This window comes from Panicum virgatum, chromosome 7N, assembly GCF_016808335.1.
Source record: "Panicum virgatum strain AP13 chromosome 7N, P.virgatum_v5, whole genome shotgun sequence".
NCBI classification, from domain to species: domain Eukaryota; kingdom Viridiplantae; phylum Streptophyta; class Magnoliopsida; order Poales; family Poaceae; genus Panicum; species Panicum virgatum.
In genome coordinates, this window is record NC_053151.1 from 25812598 (window position 1) to 25829893 (window position 17296).

Genomic DNA, 17296 nt, shown 5'->3' on the forward strand with positions numbered 1-17296 from the left:
AGTGTTTATCACCTGGCTGGTCTATTGAATGGGAACCATCTTCGACTAGCAATAAATCAGCTGAATGATGTCATGTTCGGGCTTATCATGACATCTACCCTACGACGTTTGGATATAGTCGTGTTTCACTTTTCCGCTGCAGAACTTCTCTTTTACACTTAGTTTTTGTAAAATATCTTTAAAGTTCTTCAACTTTCTAGCTCCAACTCTGATGTAAATTATACCCTTATCTATGTGATGTAAAATATCGTGGATTATTATATCTCTGACTCACCTTCGTGCGGGATGTGTACTTGTGGTTCGATCGAATATTCAGTGGTTTCATCAGGATGTTACCCGACAGACCAGTGATTATATCGGTTAAGGTGCGTTTAGGTATTTAGTGCACTCAAACTAGTGTAATTCAAACTGGTTCTACCACAGCTGGTATCAGAGTGGGCAAGTATACTCCGGATGGTACAACAAACTTTAGAAAGGTTTTGAATAAAAGATGTGCTCAACAAAGTGTTTATAAAAACTGCGCTAGACTCGTTAAGGATTGTGCCTAGATCGTAAAGCCCTAGGGTGATGTGATATGGGTATTACCAGGTGGCCATTAGTTATACAAGTTATGTGTTTTCTGCAGGTACACTAACCACAGTTCGATAGGCTAAGAATGGTTAGGATCTATCGACTAGATATATAGAGAGAGACGTATCTGTGCCACCGAAATTAACCCCGTAAGACCAAAAGTATTTGGCAGTTATTTTTGTGAGGACGATAGAATGTGCATGCATTGTTTTAATCTTGAACAAGGTGTTTTGTTTGAGTATCTTTTTAAGGACTTTTAGAGTGCTTATCTTGATTGATTGGTTAGTAGGAAAATGGTGAATGCCTTGTTCTAAAACCTAAATTTAGTTAACCCTAGGAGAGATAAACTACTTAAGTTTAGATCAAGTTTTGTACTTTGATCTTTTGTTCAAGGAATTCCCAAATGATCAACTAGCCTTGTTTATAGTTTGATCACTCTTGATTCTTTTGAAACTTTACGTTTCAATGAATCATATCTTACCGTGTTTGTGATCCTTTCTGGCGACATCATACCATTTGATAATGGAAGCAAAGATAAACAGGGATCTAATAGATATCTTCCATGATTCAGATGGTGGGCTCAACACGTGGTACCCCCGAAGGGTTTAACCATGGCCAAGCTAGTGGATCTCAGCAACCGCCACCGCCACCTCCGAATTTGGTGGAAGTTATGGCCTTGCAGACCGAGCTGCTACGTCAATTAGTGCGGGGGCAACAAAATCAGCCATGCTCTCAGCAGCAAGGACGTGATGAACATATTCCCTTGGCACCGGGATATCAAGACTTCTTTGGTACCCATCCCTCGCTGTTCCACAAGACCGACGAGCCCCTGGATGCAGATGCATGGCTTCGGACCATAGAATCAAAGTTCGCCTTATTGCCAGTACCATGCTCCGAAGCTAACAAGACTCTTTTCGCCACCCAGCAGGTACGTGGCACCGCCTGCATCTGGTGGAATAATTATCGTGCCATGCTGCCTGCCGATCATGTCGTCAACTGGGAAGAATTTCAGACTGCCATCAGGGCGCATCACATTCCCGAAGGACTGCTGGATCGGAAGTTAAATGAATTCTTGGGGCTTACTCAAGGAACCCGCACTGTGCTTCAATATGCATAGGTCTTCAATCACCTGTGCCAGTATGCTGGCCATCATGCAGACAACGATGCCAAGAAAAAAGGATCATTTTCACCGTGGTCTTAACACCAAGCTCGAGGAGCGTCTCAACCTTGCTCGTCCCAATAGTTATAATGAGCTGGTGAATATGGCCATCACTCAAGACGATTGCATGACAGCATATCGTGCTGAGAAGAAGAGGAAGGTACCAACTGGACCCTCTGGTGCGCAGCCACTGAGGTATCGTTTGGTGCAGAATACAATTCCCAAGGCTCCACCGAGGAACACTCCATCGGGCAAATGGATTTTCAGGCCACCCCAGCAACAAGGAGCAACTGGATTCTTAGTGCCTCAGCAACAGCAGCAGCAGTCTAGTCCGAGGCCAAATGATCAACAGTTCAATTGTGGGAACAACTACAACCGTTGTTTCAATTGTGGAGTACCTCACACTTCGCCAAAAATTGCCATCAGCCCAAGAAATCTTTTTCGGGCCAGAATTCCAACCAGAACTCTAATCAGAACTCCAAGTCTCCAACCAGTGCAAAGGCATGAAGCAGGTGATGCAAGTTAAACAAGGACGGGTCAATTTTTCCACTCTTGCTGAACTTCCGAGGGACGTACCAATTATGATGGGTACTTTTTCTATCCATCCCAAACCTATAGTCACACTACTTAATTCTGGTTCATGGACTTTTGCCAAATAGGGTTGCCATTCTTTTTCTATTCTAGAATCTCAGGATGAGATTCTTTTTAGGAGGGAAGGCTGTGACACCTTAGGTGTCTAGCTATTAGAACATAAGGTGATATGAGCAATTGTGTGTTTAGCTTTGTTTGCTAGTCAAAAATTTTCAATGCAAATTTAGAGCATATTTGTAATTATGCAAAATTACTAGCCCCTTTTTGCAAAAAAAAATTAACTTAGGAAGTGATTTCAAAATTGTGAAGGGCATTCTTGCAAATATGCTAGTAATCATTACTTGGCAGCTTTATTGCAAATAAGTCCCAAACCTGCTGAAATTTGCACAACATGAAAGTGTTTTTCTTTAATTAAATAGAGTTCTATCAAACATTTCAAAATATTTAAAAATCCTTTGATCTAGTAAAAATTTGCACAACATAAAAGTTGTAGGTCTTGAAAAACTAAACAACATTCATTTTGGGCACTTTTTTATTTGAGCCCCTAGTTCAATGGCAAATTTTACTTTACTTTTAAGCCCCTAAACTTTTCTATTTTTGCAAATCAGTCCCTACATACTCTTCTTCCTTCCCCAGCCTCGCCGGAGCTCTGCTCCACACCGCCGCGGGTTCCCCGCCCACCGGCTGCCCCGCGCCGCTGTTTGGAAGCCGCCTGACCTCCCTAGCTTTCTCCTGGTCCCACTCCAACCCTCGCTGGCGCCTCCCCTTTCTTCCACGCACGTGCCGCAGCTCGCCGCTGCCGGTTTCCTTCTCCGACGAGCTTGGCTGCCCCTGTTTTACCTCCCCGAACCGCCTCACCGCCCCCACGCGCCGCACGCAAGACCCCCGCCGCCACAACGCCGCCTCTACTAGCCTGCTAGTCCCACACCACACCATCCCCGAACTCTCCCCTTGCGCCACCTCGCCAGTCGCCGCAGAGAAGATATCGCCATCGCCAATTTCGCCCTCTCTCCTGCCAAGATAGTCCACTGGACTCCTCTCGTTCTCATCCTACCTCTCTTCTGGCTATAAATAGCCCTGGCCGAGCTTCTTCGCCGGCGTACACCTCCGCCGCCCCCTCTCCATCTCCGGCGAGCTCCTGTCCGCCGTCGACCTGCCGCCACAAAGCCCCTCCAGCCACCACGATCCTTTGGTTAGCTTCGCCGTAGACCAGTGAAGCTCCTCCACTTCCTCCCATTGCCATTCCCTCACCGGAACGCCCTAGCCGCCGTGCACCCCGCCGCCGCTCTCTGCTCCATCACCGACGACCATCTTCCCGGCCACCTCCAGCCACGCCACAAGTACCCAGAGGTTCGCCTCGAACTCCTGAAGCCTCCTGGCCCCTTGCCCCTCGCCGCCGGCGATCCCCATAGCTGGAATCCGGCCGTCCCTCCCCCTGCCTTCTTCTACCTTGGGTCAAGGACCCGATTGCAATTATTTGAATCTTTCTAAGGTCCTTTCTGCAAAAGTAACAAACCCCTTTATTCTTTTTCTAGTGAACTTTGCAAAATCTTAAAAAATGTAGAAAAATAAAAAATGTCAAATTAATTTTGTTGTGTTCTTTTTAATTATCACTACAGTGTTATGCTATGAGTTTGAAAAATTTTCTTGTATAACAAATTCTAAAAATAGGATTAGCTAAAAGCTCCTTTTTATTTGTATCTAATGTTCAAAAATGAATTTGCTTGTGAGCTTTGAACCATGTGTTCTATAAAGCATGTCAAACTTTACAAAATTTTTCTAAAACCTTTAATAAACTCTAGCTTATGCTTTCAAAATTTTCTTTCTATATCTTGTTTGTGTTTTAAGAAAATAATTAAAAGTTTCCTTTTATTAAAATAAAAACCTCTTTTCCATGAAATTTTATGAAGTTTATTGTGTTTACTTTTACTCTATAAACAATTGCCCAGTAAAGTAAAATTATTAAGATTTATCTTAATGTTTACTTTATTGGTTCTCAACACTTTAGTGAAGGAAAACTATTCTCAAACACTTCACTAAATTTCAAATATTGCATTGCATATAGAAACAACCTCGTTAGCCGACGGAACATACGAACTCATCCAGGAACCAGACGGGGATTTCTCCAAAACTCCAGCCGACGTTGTTGAATTAATTGAAGCCCCGAACTCTGATTCGGAGGAACCAAAGTCCACTGACTCTGTAGACACCACTAAAGGCAAGCCCAGGTGTATAATCCCATTATTTTAAATTATGCAACTTATTGTTATTATTTACTTGTGCATTTAAGTTATTAGAGTTGAATGAAAACCTTAGATGCATAATTCTAGGTATCTATTGATTGAACACTAGAACTAAGTCCGAGTTAGATGCTATGTTAATAGGACCGGTAAAAGTCGAGTGATTGCCTGTCACTCGCGAGCTTTATAGGAGTTGATTGTTTACTTTCTTGCAATCACTATAAGGACCATGGACGGGATTTGGTTACGAGATTCATGTTTATATCCCGTCTGTGTAGCTGAATTTTGTTAAGGCCGCAGTGTGTCGTAGTGTTGATTAAGCGTTTGAAAGTACTAACCACATGCCGTAAATATGGTACGCGGTAAGCCTAGTAACCAATCGGACCGGCAAGTGGACTTTACCCCACTCTTTCTTAGAGATAGGATGAATAAAATGGATATGGGATGAGGTTGGTGCCCAGTTAAACAATGTAGCGCTACAACTACGACTATGAAGGACGAGGTTGGTGCCCTCTAGTCGGGAAGAGTGGCCCTGATCCACGAACCGGAAAGAAAGGCAAACGGTTGCTTGGGAGTGAATCAACAGTGCTCCAAGCGTGTGTGTTAGGTTTACCTTGCAAGGATTGAAATTCGGTTCAAACTGTTCCGCCGCTCACGGATATTGAGACTGCTTAATCTCTTTGCCACATAGAGTAAGAAGTGAAACAAAAATGATACTCAATCTTGTTGTATGCAAAAAAAATTACCATGCTTGTATAGATAGGTGCAAATCTAGAGTAACTAATGAAACTAGAACCTAAAAGCTAAAACTTGAAATTAAGGACATACTCTTTGTTGCTTTTCAGCAAAAGAAACTCCAGAGCCTTTACAAGCCTTGCATGTCTAATTAAAAGGGCTATGTTATACCCTTAGACGGGTCAGTCTTGCTAAGTATTAGTATACTCAGTCTTGCTCGTGACCTTATTTTCAGGAATAACTTGTGAGGAGCCAAACATTAGTTTAACTTGGCCTAGTGTTTTACCACCTGGCTGGTCTATGGAATGGGAACCATCTTTGACCAGCAATAAATCAGCTGAATGATGTCATGTTCGGGCTTATCATGACATCTACCGTACGACGTTTGTATATAGTCGTGTTTTACTTTTCCGCTGCAGAACTTCTCTTTTACATTTAGTTTCTGTAAAACATCTTTAAAGTTCTTCAACTTTCTAGTTTCAACTCTGATGTAAATTACACCCTTATCTATGTGATGTAAAATATCATGGATTGTTATATCTACTCGCCTTCGTGCGGGATGTATACTTGTGGTTCGATCGGATATTCAGTGGTTTCATCGGGATGTTACCCGACAGACCAGTGATTATATCGGTTAAGGTGCGTTTAGGTGTTTAGTGCACTCAAACTGGTGTAATTCAAACTGGTTCTGCCATATATCTATATTTATATATGACAAGAATTCAATGAAATTCTCATCTAATATATAGAAATCCATAAATATTGTCAAGTATCAAATTCATAATATGATACATACAATACTTATGCGTTGACAATAAGTATTACAACATCTTTGATGTATAATGAACAACCTCTAATTAAGGTTCATGAAATTCTTCCCTTAGTCAATGGGATAAAACCAATGCTATTTTCCACTGCCATGGGGATAATGATACCATGTAGAGCGAGTTCATCAAACTCCTCTGAAGTCAATATCACACATGTGACAGCCCATTGATTCAATTAATTTACACCTAAGGTAAATTAAAAATCATATGGTGATGTTGTAATCTCCAATGCAAAATTTAGGGGATCCATATCTTCACTTTGTTTTGGATAGTTGGAGGTAGTCAACAAAATGTTAAACTCAGAACAATTAGAGGTTCACAAGGTGTGTAGACCTCACAAACAATCATTATTAATATGGCACACACATAGTAGATAATCTCTATGTCCGAGACATAGAGTAAATCTCTCAATAGTAGGCAAATAAATTATTGTTATAGGTACAGTCTCTGGACTGATATATTTACATGAATATACCGCAGCCAATGCCTAAGACTCTACTACTTGTGTGTAACTTTTAACAATGAATGATGGTAATCACCATAAAGTGTACCATTCGTATATTTCTCAAACGCTTATTTGGGAGAACACAACGTAGGTAATCATCAAATTTAAATAAACATGATGTAGACCTCTCAGCAATGGGCGAATAATCGCTACCATAGGCACGGTCTCTAGGCTGAATAACTCAATATGAATTAAGCGCAGCCAATGTCTGGGACTCCATTACTTGTGTTAGGATCCCAAATGGACATAACAATTTTGCATAATCCATCATTAATTAAAAATGTTTAATTAAGAGGAACAACCTTTATTAAATGCAATTTATAAAAAAATTACCAAATTAATAAGGTTAACAAAGTTCTTTACCGTATTGGTATTGTTTAAGTTTGAAAATTGAAACAAAACAAAAAAATATACTAAGCACATAGTGCTATAGTTGGATAGTGGCATAATTTGCACAAATCCTTTTAGGGATCTAAGCAAAAATTCCACTCTTATGTTAGCCTTACTAGCGAAAATGATTTGACTGTCATTTTGCCTTTCTAGACTGGGCTAACATTACTTTAAATACAACAATCATTAATTAAGCATCACTTAATTAAGTGGATCCAATTTTATTGCAATTAAAATAATTGCCAACCAACAAAATGATAAACTATTTATGTTTACATATACAATTTTTTGGTCTCAAAAGCAGACAATGTATAGGAGTAAAGATTCTACTATACAAATTCTGTCAGAGTCCACGACTAAAACAGAAAATATATGTAAATATTAAACAGTAAAATCTCCGCAATATAATATATTATGATGCAATTTCTAAAGACTCATAGCTCTCAAAAACTATCTATTTACTCTAGGTAAATAATTTGCATCATAAGTTATTTAAACACAAGGTCTAAAACAAGCAATTATATCATCAATTATAAATGTAATCTATTGCAGTGTTTTATCTAGTATAGAAGCTAAAAACAGAATATCTAGGATCTAGTATAGAAGCTAAAAACAGAATATCTAGGATCCCAAATATAAATATGCAGAACTAGATATCTGTTATCGCCATAAATTAACATGGTTAATTAATGGGCCGCAAGTGAGTTGGTCTTAATGCAGAAATTAAAGGAGGATTACGAATCGGCTCCTGCGTGGGCGTTCGGGCCATCTGGGCCATGTACCTTTAGGTTTAAGTTCAGTTTGAGTTAGAGATAGAGTCCAATATCGACACGTTAGTTTAGATTGTTTTCCAAGTCTCCGGACTATAAATATGTACCCTATGACATTCGTAAAGGGAAAACGTCATCACGTCTCGCAACAACAATTCTCGGCGCACCGCCACCCCTAATCCTAGGGTTTCATCCAAGTAAGCACAATGCTGCCCTGATCACTTCTTGTGATCAGGGCAGCATTGTTCTTACTTTTACCTTAGAATTACTCGTACTGAAGTATTTTTTATGGCGAGTAGTGCTAGTTATCCTAGTATTCGTAGCATGACCTTTAGTAGATCTATCATGCTCTTGTTGTTTATCATTTACGAATATCATGTTGTCTCTGCGTGATCACGTATTAATCTTATACTAATTCTCTTTGCATAGAGTTAGTCGCGTAGAGATAACACCCTGCTTCTTTTCTATCTAGTAGATCTAATCTGTTATGGTTTGTTCTTATACATAAGAATCGGCTTAATATCTGCTACTTTAGGCCTTGCAAACGGGTTGGACGATCTGGCGACATATTAGATGCTTTGCCTTGATCTTAATAGGGATTGATCCGGGAATCGGCTTTTGCTTATTCTTAGACCTCTATTCTGGTTAAAGTTTGGTTATCTATTACGCTCGTTAGGCCTAACTACGTGTAGGATGTTCCGATCTAGCAGTGAAGCTTTTACCGTCGTGGATTAGATTAACTAGATCTAATTGAAGTAGTTTTTGCAGTTATTTGCTTTATCTATTAATATCCAGATATACAGATCTGATCTGACACCGGGACTCGATCGGCTCTTTAAAGTCGATGCAAGAGTCGTCCCGGGGAGCCGACCACGGCTCGGACTAATGTTTACACGTGTTTGTGCATGTAGTCAAATCGTCGAAAGTATGTTTGCACCTTCCTGATCGGGTATAGGTCAGGTGGCACGCCCTGCATCTCCGGAAGCATTGGCGTGTGCCAGGATCTGGGTCGTTGGCCGAGGGACCGGTGCCAGCCAGCGCCCCGGCAGCCTCCCGGCTCTTCGTGTTGCCTGTCGCTACTCGCCGGTGGGTTTTGACCAACAATAATATCTTAAACATGCAAATAAATATAAGTTTGGAGACCTTATTTTAAAATTGCATGAGAGAATGGGGTGCTCGGCTGGCCTGTTGGTCCGGTTAGGCACGCCGGCCTGTAATTGGACATGTGGCCCATCTGGTTCAGTTGGGCATGGTGTGTATATGGTCAGAATGAGAGGGCGGTGTGAACGAGCCGTAGCTCGGTTGGCTGGGTTCGCTCGGTGGAGTGCCCGCCGTCTGTGTTCGAGCGCCGCTCAACGCAGATTTGGCACTCGGGAACAGTAGGTTCCATAATTAATTTCAGATGAGCCTCTCAACACGTGTGGAGCCACAAAGGGACTGCGATGTGCCCATTGCCGGAGCCTCGTTGACTCTAGTGATCTCTCTAAAGACGCATCTTGTTATCTGTGTATAGTTGTAGATCTGGTTGTATACTTGTGTGGTGTGTGTGGTGTGCGTGTGTGTGGTGTAGGTGTGTATCTGTATACGAACAGATGCTACAGCTGTATCCAGATGAGAGGTGTCAAAAAAAAAAAAAAAAAGAATGGGAGGGCGGTTAGGGAAATTGCCTCCATCCCGTCCCGTGAATCGGCGTCATTGCCCCTCCCGTGTCAAACGCCGCGGGCCCCTTGGTCCCCTGCGCGATGCGCCTTTTCCCGATGGGGCGCCGCCTCCTTCTTGCTCGAGCGCCGCCGCTGTGCCTTGGCGCCACGGCCGCCGGCCGCCGCCTCCTTCGCCGCTGCGCCGCACGCCGACGCTGCAGCGCCGCCGTTGCCTTCGCCGGAGAGCGCCGCCATCACCGCGCCTAGCGCCGCGCCCAGGGCCCAGGTTCGGTTCCGCCCCTCCCCCTTGTGCGCCAGCCATGGCCGCCGCTGTTCTTGTGACCTTCCTTTCTTCTATTCTTGATCTCTCATTGTTGTGCCATGAGTGGCAATGAAGAACAAGCGCCGGTAGTTACAGCAGTAAAGTATTCCTGCATGCCATGGATTAGTAATCCAAGATAAAGGAAGAAATAAAATTGAAGTGGCAGGCTGAGAAGAAAGCCGGTAGTCTTCTCTTTTTTTTTTTTCTGTTTTGGCCTAGGCTTTTGGCCTCTATTTCTTCGTGTCTTCATGCCATTGAGCCTGGAATTAAGCCCATGCCTCTATTGTATTGGCTGCGGTGCCGTGAAGGGGATTGCGCCGTCGTTGGTGGATGCACGTGCCACCGTTGTCGCCGGCAAGAGGCCGTCCGTTCTTCCGATCATCTTCTTAGCCGAGTGTGCTGCATGCGAATTGGCCTGCAAGCGCTTTCGCTTCTTCTCCCATCTGTTCTTTCCTCGTGTTCAGAAGCTTGCCGAGGAACTCTTCTATCGCTCAAAGGAAGAGCTTGCTGATAACGTGTTACTGATGACGTGTTAGAAGTGAAAGTGAATGGAATGATTGATTCTCTTGATTAATGAAGATCACTGTTTATATACAAGACCAAAAGAGACCCTTTCGGCATGGCGGGAGTTGGCTTTTCCGTGAATTAGTCTTTTCATGAAAGGTAACCACCTAATCACTAATCTAATTAATTATTACAGAAATTGATCATTAATTCTAATTTCTTCATAACAACCGCCATACGAGAGCACCCTCTATATACACGTTGCTTTTTTTTGAAACAATATATACACGTTGCTTTTGGGAATGAACCTCGTGTGTTGGATCATATCGGATGGTCTAGAATAATATGCTCTCGGGAATAATCACCATTATTTGTTTGGACGACACTAACCTCGAACTTGATGACCGCACACCATTTCGCGGGTGGTGTGCGACGAGAGACGCTTTATATTTTGTACTATCTTGTTATTATACAAGTCATCATGCGTGTGTGTTTTATCTCTCGATCATTCCACGGTATCCCTACCGCTACCGTACGTGCAACTAATATAATAAAGAGATAGATCATACCTTCCTTTTCTAATGCCATGTTTAATCCCAAAAATTTCCTACAATACCAATTACATCGAATCTTTGGACACATGCATGAAGCATTAAATGCAATTAAAAAAATAAATAATTATATAGTATAACAGTTTCATAGGAAATAAATCTTTTAAGCCTAATTAGTCCATGATTAGATATTAATTGTTAAATAACAACGAAGTGTGCTACAGTACCAAAATTTAAATTTTTCCGTGAGCTAAACACAGCCAATGAAGCATCATGCGTCGCAGTAGAAGCCTGTTTGTATTCTATTGGACGGCGGAATTTAGCTAGGCCTAAATTTTGATTGCACAATGGAACTACATACTCCGGCTTATAGATTTGAAATGACAATAATACCTTTGATCTTTTTAGCAGAACAGGAACCATGTTTAGCTCGTGGATTGCAAGGGCATTATAGATATTTGATGCCGCAGAGCCACTGTACACTATCATACAATTTAGGGATTCAGACAGATCCACCCCCTCTCAGCTTTTAACTATCTACCAAGCTTTCAAAATCTACTCCATCCATTTTAAATGGCAAATCATTCTGATTTTTCTAAATATATAATTTTTATTATGAATTTAAACATAGTATATATTTAGATGCATACTAGCAAATGCCATATAAAACAAATTAATGATCCACAATTCAGAACAGAGCGAGCACCAGGAATGACCCAAAACGTCATCAGCTCCATACCCGAATTACTTTTTTCAACCAGTCAAAAAAAAAGAAGAATTCAATGGTCAAAGAGGTTGAACCATCGTGGCAACTACAGCTACACAACAAGAAGAAGAAAAAAAACGAGAAGAAAAGTAGACACCTGGCATCGACCGAACTGAGGTCTCCCCGCGAAACAGAAGGGGTGGGAAGGGTGCGGCCCCCACTGGCTGGTGGGCCCAGGGGCGGCCCGGAGAAGCCGAAGCGACCGGAGGGCGCCCACCCGCCCGCTCCCTCCCCCATTCTCCTGCTTCCAGATCTCATAATTGCACGCGGCACCCCCTGGCCCCTTGCGCGCGCGAGAGAGAGAAAGAGACGAGAGATTTGCATCTCCCAAGGGAAGAATAGAAAGGGACCCAAGCCAAATCGAATCCCTGGTGCCCCTCCCCTTCCTCCTCCCCCCGCACGCCGCCGCCGTGAGGACTCCGGCGAATGGCGTCCCGCGTCGCCTCGGGCCTCCTCCGCCGCCGCGCCGGCGCGGTAATGCCCCCGCTCCTTTCCCCTCTCTTTCCCCCTCCCTCGCGCGCGGTCTGCGTGGGTGGCGGCTAGCTTTTGTTCCCCTTTGTGGTTCGGGGAACCCGACGGATTTAGGGTTCGCGTCGGGGTCCGATGTGAGCGGCCGCCGTCCGATGCGCGTGTTTTTTTCCTCTCCGGATTCGGGTCCCCCGGATGGGGGTGGTGGTTGCCTGGTTGGGTTTGGGAGCGCGTCGGGTGGCGCTGAAGCCGACGCTTCTGGGACGCCCCGGGGCCGGCTGCAGGTGGGCGCTGATGGTTGAGGGACGGACGTTACTTGCTGCTCCCTACGCTTTTACCCGTGATTTGATTGGGACAGTCCGGGGACCCTGTGGTGATGATTTGGGAAAGTGTCACACAGATTAGGGTTGCAAACGTGCTATTTCTGGCCATTCCATGGGCTAACCTTGTCATCAACTGTCCTGTATAGGTCAGGGACTTTCTAGTGGCTGTGGAATATGATTTAGGATCAACAAATGGATGCAGAGGAAGTATGTATAGCTTGTAATTTCCCCCATCTTGTGAGGTTTTGTGCTCGCTAGGATTATATGCGTTCGAAGGAGTCTAGTCAATTGATTTCCTTGCTGCCTTTCCTGTGGTTTATACAAAAGAATCTAAACAAATCTAACAAATGGACCTTGAACGATTGTGCTATGATACTTTCCTTATGCCTAGCTGTTACCTGCAAAGAGGACCCTTTCGGTGTTGTGTAGTACAATCTGTTTAGCATACAACTGAAAAATACCATCAATTAGTGAGTAGATTGATGTTACTTCTGATTTTCTTGGTTCATGGTTCCATGTTATTACTTCTGATGAAACTTTTTTGAGCCATATTTATTAAGTAGATTGTCTTAATGGAAGTTTTGTGCTCTGTACTGAACCAAGAATGTGTCCATTTGTAGATACCGCTATAAGCTCTTTCAATCTTAGCTGAGCATATTTTGACGTGCATTTAAGAATACATAGAACCTCAGTTGCAGTGGTCTCAGTATTGATACTCGTGCTCATGTGGTATGTGACCTTCTGTGTGATATGTCAACCTAAGAATACGGTTTTATGCATAGTAGTGTGTAAAATGTTGCGGCATACTACATGGTAATCAACAAATTGATAAATCTCACAGTTCACCATTTGAAACTTAGATACATCATGTTTAATGGAAAAGGTCGGTCAAACAAACCCAGATCAATCAGTCTTCTTGAACTTACTGCTTCAAATATGAAGGCTTTTGGAGATTATTTGATCAACCAATGCTATTCTTTAATGCTTTTGAACTTTTGGATGTTGTCTACCAATACAACTAAGAAGCTTGTATGTGTAGCCCAAGCCCCCCACCCCAATTGCCTTCTTCCACCATGAGAAACGTTAGTTTGATGGCTAATGGTGGGGGAGTGGGATTTGATGCCTGCCGGCTGGTTCCGGGGTGTGGCAGGCAGTAAGAGTGGGGGATGGAAAGGAATGCATTGCATGATTCTGACGGCAGATGACTTTATATCCTGAAGGCTGAAGCTTTATGGTCAGCTGTCAAGTACGGCAGATGCTTCAGCATTGGTGGCCATCATTTATAACAATGTTAAGTTGAATGGTGCCATTACGAAATTCTAGCAAAGTGCACAGTCAGAACAACCTTCAAGATATTCCTTTATAAATTGCTCAAAAAGTGTCACTATTGTGATTCTTCCACTACACCTATCCCATGTAAATTGCTCTGCTGATTTACATTTTATTTGGAAGTAGTGTACCAAGCCTTCTTGGTTATAGTTGTACAATTTTTCTGCTATTTCGCATATTCACATTTGTAGCAGTACTGATACACAGATAATATATGTTTGCATCTATTAGTACGCCACTCTTTAAAGTTAATTCTCTCTTTTTCACTGTTCTGATTTATTTGCAGACACTAGGCCTCTTAAGGAGTTATACACATGTCAGAAACTACAGCAGCCAACTTTCAGGTAATTAGTTTGACTAGCCCTTGTTTTTAGTATTGATCTTAAAAATTGATTATAATACATGTCTGTTTTCTTCAGCTTTGATTCCAGCTACGTCCCAGTGCTCGAAGCTGACAAGGTAATTATTAGACTACATGCATTACTTATGAGAATCAGAGAATGTGATTTCTTTATTAACGAGCTTGCATAAATTTTTCTTACGTTTTTTCAATTAATACAATTATTACATTCTTGTAATCCTTTTTTAGAAGACGTTATTACATGCCGAATGCCTCTCCGTACCAAGTATGGAGTCGGTCATTTGCTTCAGACAATGGTAAACCACAGTAGCCTTTTGAGGTGAAATAGTGTTCATAAATGTGTTCCTCATTATGTGCTTATGGAATCTTGTTTTTCCTTCTATAGGAGACAAGGTTGAGGCTGTTGTGCCCTTCATGGGTGAATCTGTAACTGATGGAACCCTTGCTAACTTTTTGAAGAGTATGCTCTCTCAACATTTTGAAGATTATGCCCCTCCCTCCCTCGTTTCTACACAAGGTTCTATTTGGTCACTAATAATACTTCTTTGAAACAGAACCCGGTGAGAGAGTCGAAGCTGATGAGGCTATAGCACAGATCGAAACTGATAAGGTATTGATGCCATCTGTTTAAATATTTTTAGAGCGCCACATTTGTGAATGGTCATAAAAAGATTGTTTTTCCTTCCTCTGTTTCAGGTTACTATAGATGTTGCTAGTCCTGAAGCTGGTGTTATTGAAAAGGTGAATGATTTTGCTCCTTTTTAGCTTCCAATCTGCTTTCTTGGATACATACTATCCATTAATGTTGCAGATCAGTGGTTATATCTATTAATGAGATCAGCAGCTACTCTGATACTAATTATTGCTATTTCTGACTGCTGTTGTGTTCCAGTTCATTGCTAGTGAAGGTGATACAGTTACTCCAGGCACCAAAATTGCAATCATATCAAAGTCTGCTCAACCTGCTGAAACACATGTTGCTCCATCCGAGGAATCAACTCCAAAAGAACCCTCTCCGCCAAAAGTTGAAGAGAAACCAAAAGTAGAGACAGCACCAAAGGTAGAACCTCCGAAGACACAAGCACCTAAGCCTACTGCACCATCAAAAACGTCCCCTTCAGAACCACAGCTCCCTCCAAAAGAACGTGAACGGCGGGTAAGGCCTAGATTAACCAATGACAGTTCCAGATTTTATTTGAGGGACATGCACATTTACCATGATGTTGCAGGTGCCGATGCCAAGGCTCAGGAAGCGTATTGCAAACCGTTTGAAGGATTCTCAGAACACCTTTGCAATGCTGACAACATTTAATGAAGTTGACATGTAAGTGCTGATTTTTAGTCGTTCCTATTCCTACATAATAATGGTAATGCACATAATAATTATTGCGGTAGGTTTCTATCTAATCATTTTATCTTTGCGCTTCTCCTATCATCATCCCAATTGTTAAAAGATGTGGCTTGCCACACAATAGAGAATGTAGTCTGTCTGAGTGCACTACAATATATGATCACTGCTCCCCCTATTTTCCACTTTGAAGGAGCCCTAATACTTGCTGCAGCACCATGGTAATTCAGAACATATGCACACTTATGAAAGTACTGCACTATATAATTGTCGAATATGTATGAATGTTGATAGAAATTATTTTTTACTATGAATGACCAAAATAATCAAGTCATTAGTTGTGCAAGACCGCAAATAACTCGTGTATTACTATGCTGTTCATCTTTGTTTTACCATTATCATTTATTCAAGTCTAGCTAGGTGTTGTGTTTATCTCATCACCAAATTGATGTATAATACAGGACAAATTTGATGAAGCTTCGTTCTGATTATAAAGATGAATTCGTCACAAAGCATGGTGTCAAATTGGGTCTTATGTCTTGCTTTGTCAAGGTACCTGCCAGGCTTATGTGTTGCCAAGCTTTTGCATGACATACTTATGGGGGCATGCTAATTTCATTTATTTTGGCAGGCTGCTGTCTCTGCACTTCAAAACCAACCCATCGTCAATGCTGTCATTGATGGTGATGACATCATATACAGAGACTATGTTGATGTCAGTGTTGCTGTCGGCACTTCCAAGGTACCATCATTATCAGATGATTGTAGATCTTTTTCAGGGACTCGTGGTACCTGTTTCCTTTTTATTTACGGTGTATCTCACTGTGATCTAAACTTTTTCAGGGCCTTATGCCTGTTCCTTCTTTTTAATTTTCAATTATCTCACTGATCTATTTTTTTTTCAGGGTCTTGTGGTGCCTGTTATCCGAGATGCGGATACCATGAACTTTGCTGACATTGAGAAAGGGATAAACAACCTTGCAAAGAAGGCAAATGAGGGGGCACTGTCAATTGATGACATGGCAGGAGGAACATTCACCATCTCCAATGGTGGTGTCTATGGAAGCCTTATCAGCACACCTATCATCAACCCCCCACAGGTAACTGCCCGCCTTCTATCAGAAGTTTTCTTCAACACATTCTGTAGCATGCTCTGTGCAGTCTTCTGATTTGCGATCTCAACAAAATGCAGTCAGCGATTCTTGGGATGCATTCCATTGTGCAACGCCCTGTGGTTGTGAACGGCGACATCCTCGCAAGGCCGATGATGTACCTCGCCCTGACATATGACCACAGGCTGATCGATGGCAGAGAGGCCGTCTTCTTCCTGCGCCGCATCAAGGATGTGGTCGAAGACCCCAGGAGGTTGCTGCTTGACATTTAAGTTGAGGCTCCAGCACTGCCCTGCCAACTGTTTTGTGCTTATCTGGAAATAATACCATGCAAATTTTTTTGACTGAATGAAAACGAAATGCTTCATCAGAAAGGCAGAATCTGAGCCGAGGATATGGTGAGGTTTTTTCCTATAATTGTAGAAAGCACCAAACTCAACGCTGAGTTTACTTCTATCGAAGATGTCCATTTTCGGGATGTAGTTCCCTGAAGAGCCGTTTGTTTACCCCATGCAAAAGCAATAGAGGCTGCTGCATTTTTTTTTGGGTTTCCATTATCTGCCATAATCTGCAACTCGAGGTCCTTAGCTGTATTACCGTACTGTTTGCGATTTGATGTTATATCGGTGCTCCAATCGTTCTCGCTGGATCTGCAGAATAACTGTCTGGATGTGTTACATTTTTATCTTCAGTATGCTCTCCAATATCTGATTCTAATCTGCTCGTGGAAGCTGAATTTTGTAAGAAAAAATATTACGATATCATATGTTGCATTCGTTGGATTG

General features: G+C 42.3%; 1 protein-coding gene and 1 long non-coding RNA gene across 3 annotated transcripts; one reads left to right on the forward strand and one right to left on the reverse strand.

Annotated features, from left to right (window-relative positions):
- Positions 1-9942: 9942 nt before the first annotated feature.
- On the reverse strand, positions 9943-11749 carry LOC120682222. The gene is made up of 2 exons (XR_005678297.1): positions 11668-11749; positions 9943-10860 (listed from the first exon to the last, which is right to left on the reverse strand). It is a non-coding gene; the product is annotated as an uncharacterized LOC120682222 (long non-coding RNA).
- Positions 11750-11797: 48 nt separating this feature from the next.
- Positions 11798-17169, forward strand: LOC120682221 (dihydrolipoyllysine-residue succinyltransferase component of 2-oxoglutarate dehydrogenase complex 1, mitochondrial-like). Of its 2 annotated transcripts, none has more exons than XM_039964028.1 (13): positions 11798-12044; positions 13977-14034; positions 14110-14149; positions 14280-14347; positions 14437-14511; positions 14606-14661; positions 14748-14792; positions 14944-15207; positions 15281-15375; positions 15861-15951; positions 16031-16141; positions 16305-16499; positions 16592-17169. In XM_039964028.1, exons 1-13 carry the CDS (start codon positions 11997-11999, stop codon positions 16781-16783), a joined length of 1338 nt encoding a protein of 445 aa, XP_039819962.1. In that variant the 5' UTR covers positions 11798-11996; the 3' UTR covers positions 16784-17169. The 2 variants fall into 2 exon arrangements, with proteins under 2 accessions (XP_039819962.1, XP_039819963.1); XM_039964029.1 differs by having other exon boundaries at positions 14283-14347.
- Positions 17170-17296: the final 127 nt, after the last annotated feature.

Excerpts from the sequence above, each read along its gene's own strand:
- LOC120682221 (XM_039964028.1), top strand. The coding sequence starts at position 11,997 with ATGGCGTCCCGCGTCGCCTCGGGCCTCCTCCGCCGCCGCGCCGGCGCG. Across the intron at positions 14,035-14,109 it reads CTACAGCAGCCAACTTTCAG|CTTTGATTCCAGCTACGTCC; the intron begins GTAATTAGTTTG and ends TGTTTTCTTCAG. Across the intron at positions 16,142-16,304 it reads TTGCTGTCGGCACTTCCAAG|GGTCTTGTGGTGCCTGTTAT; the intron begins GTACCATCATTA and ends TTTTTTTTTCAG.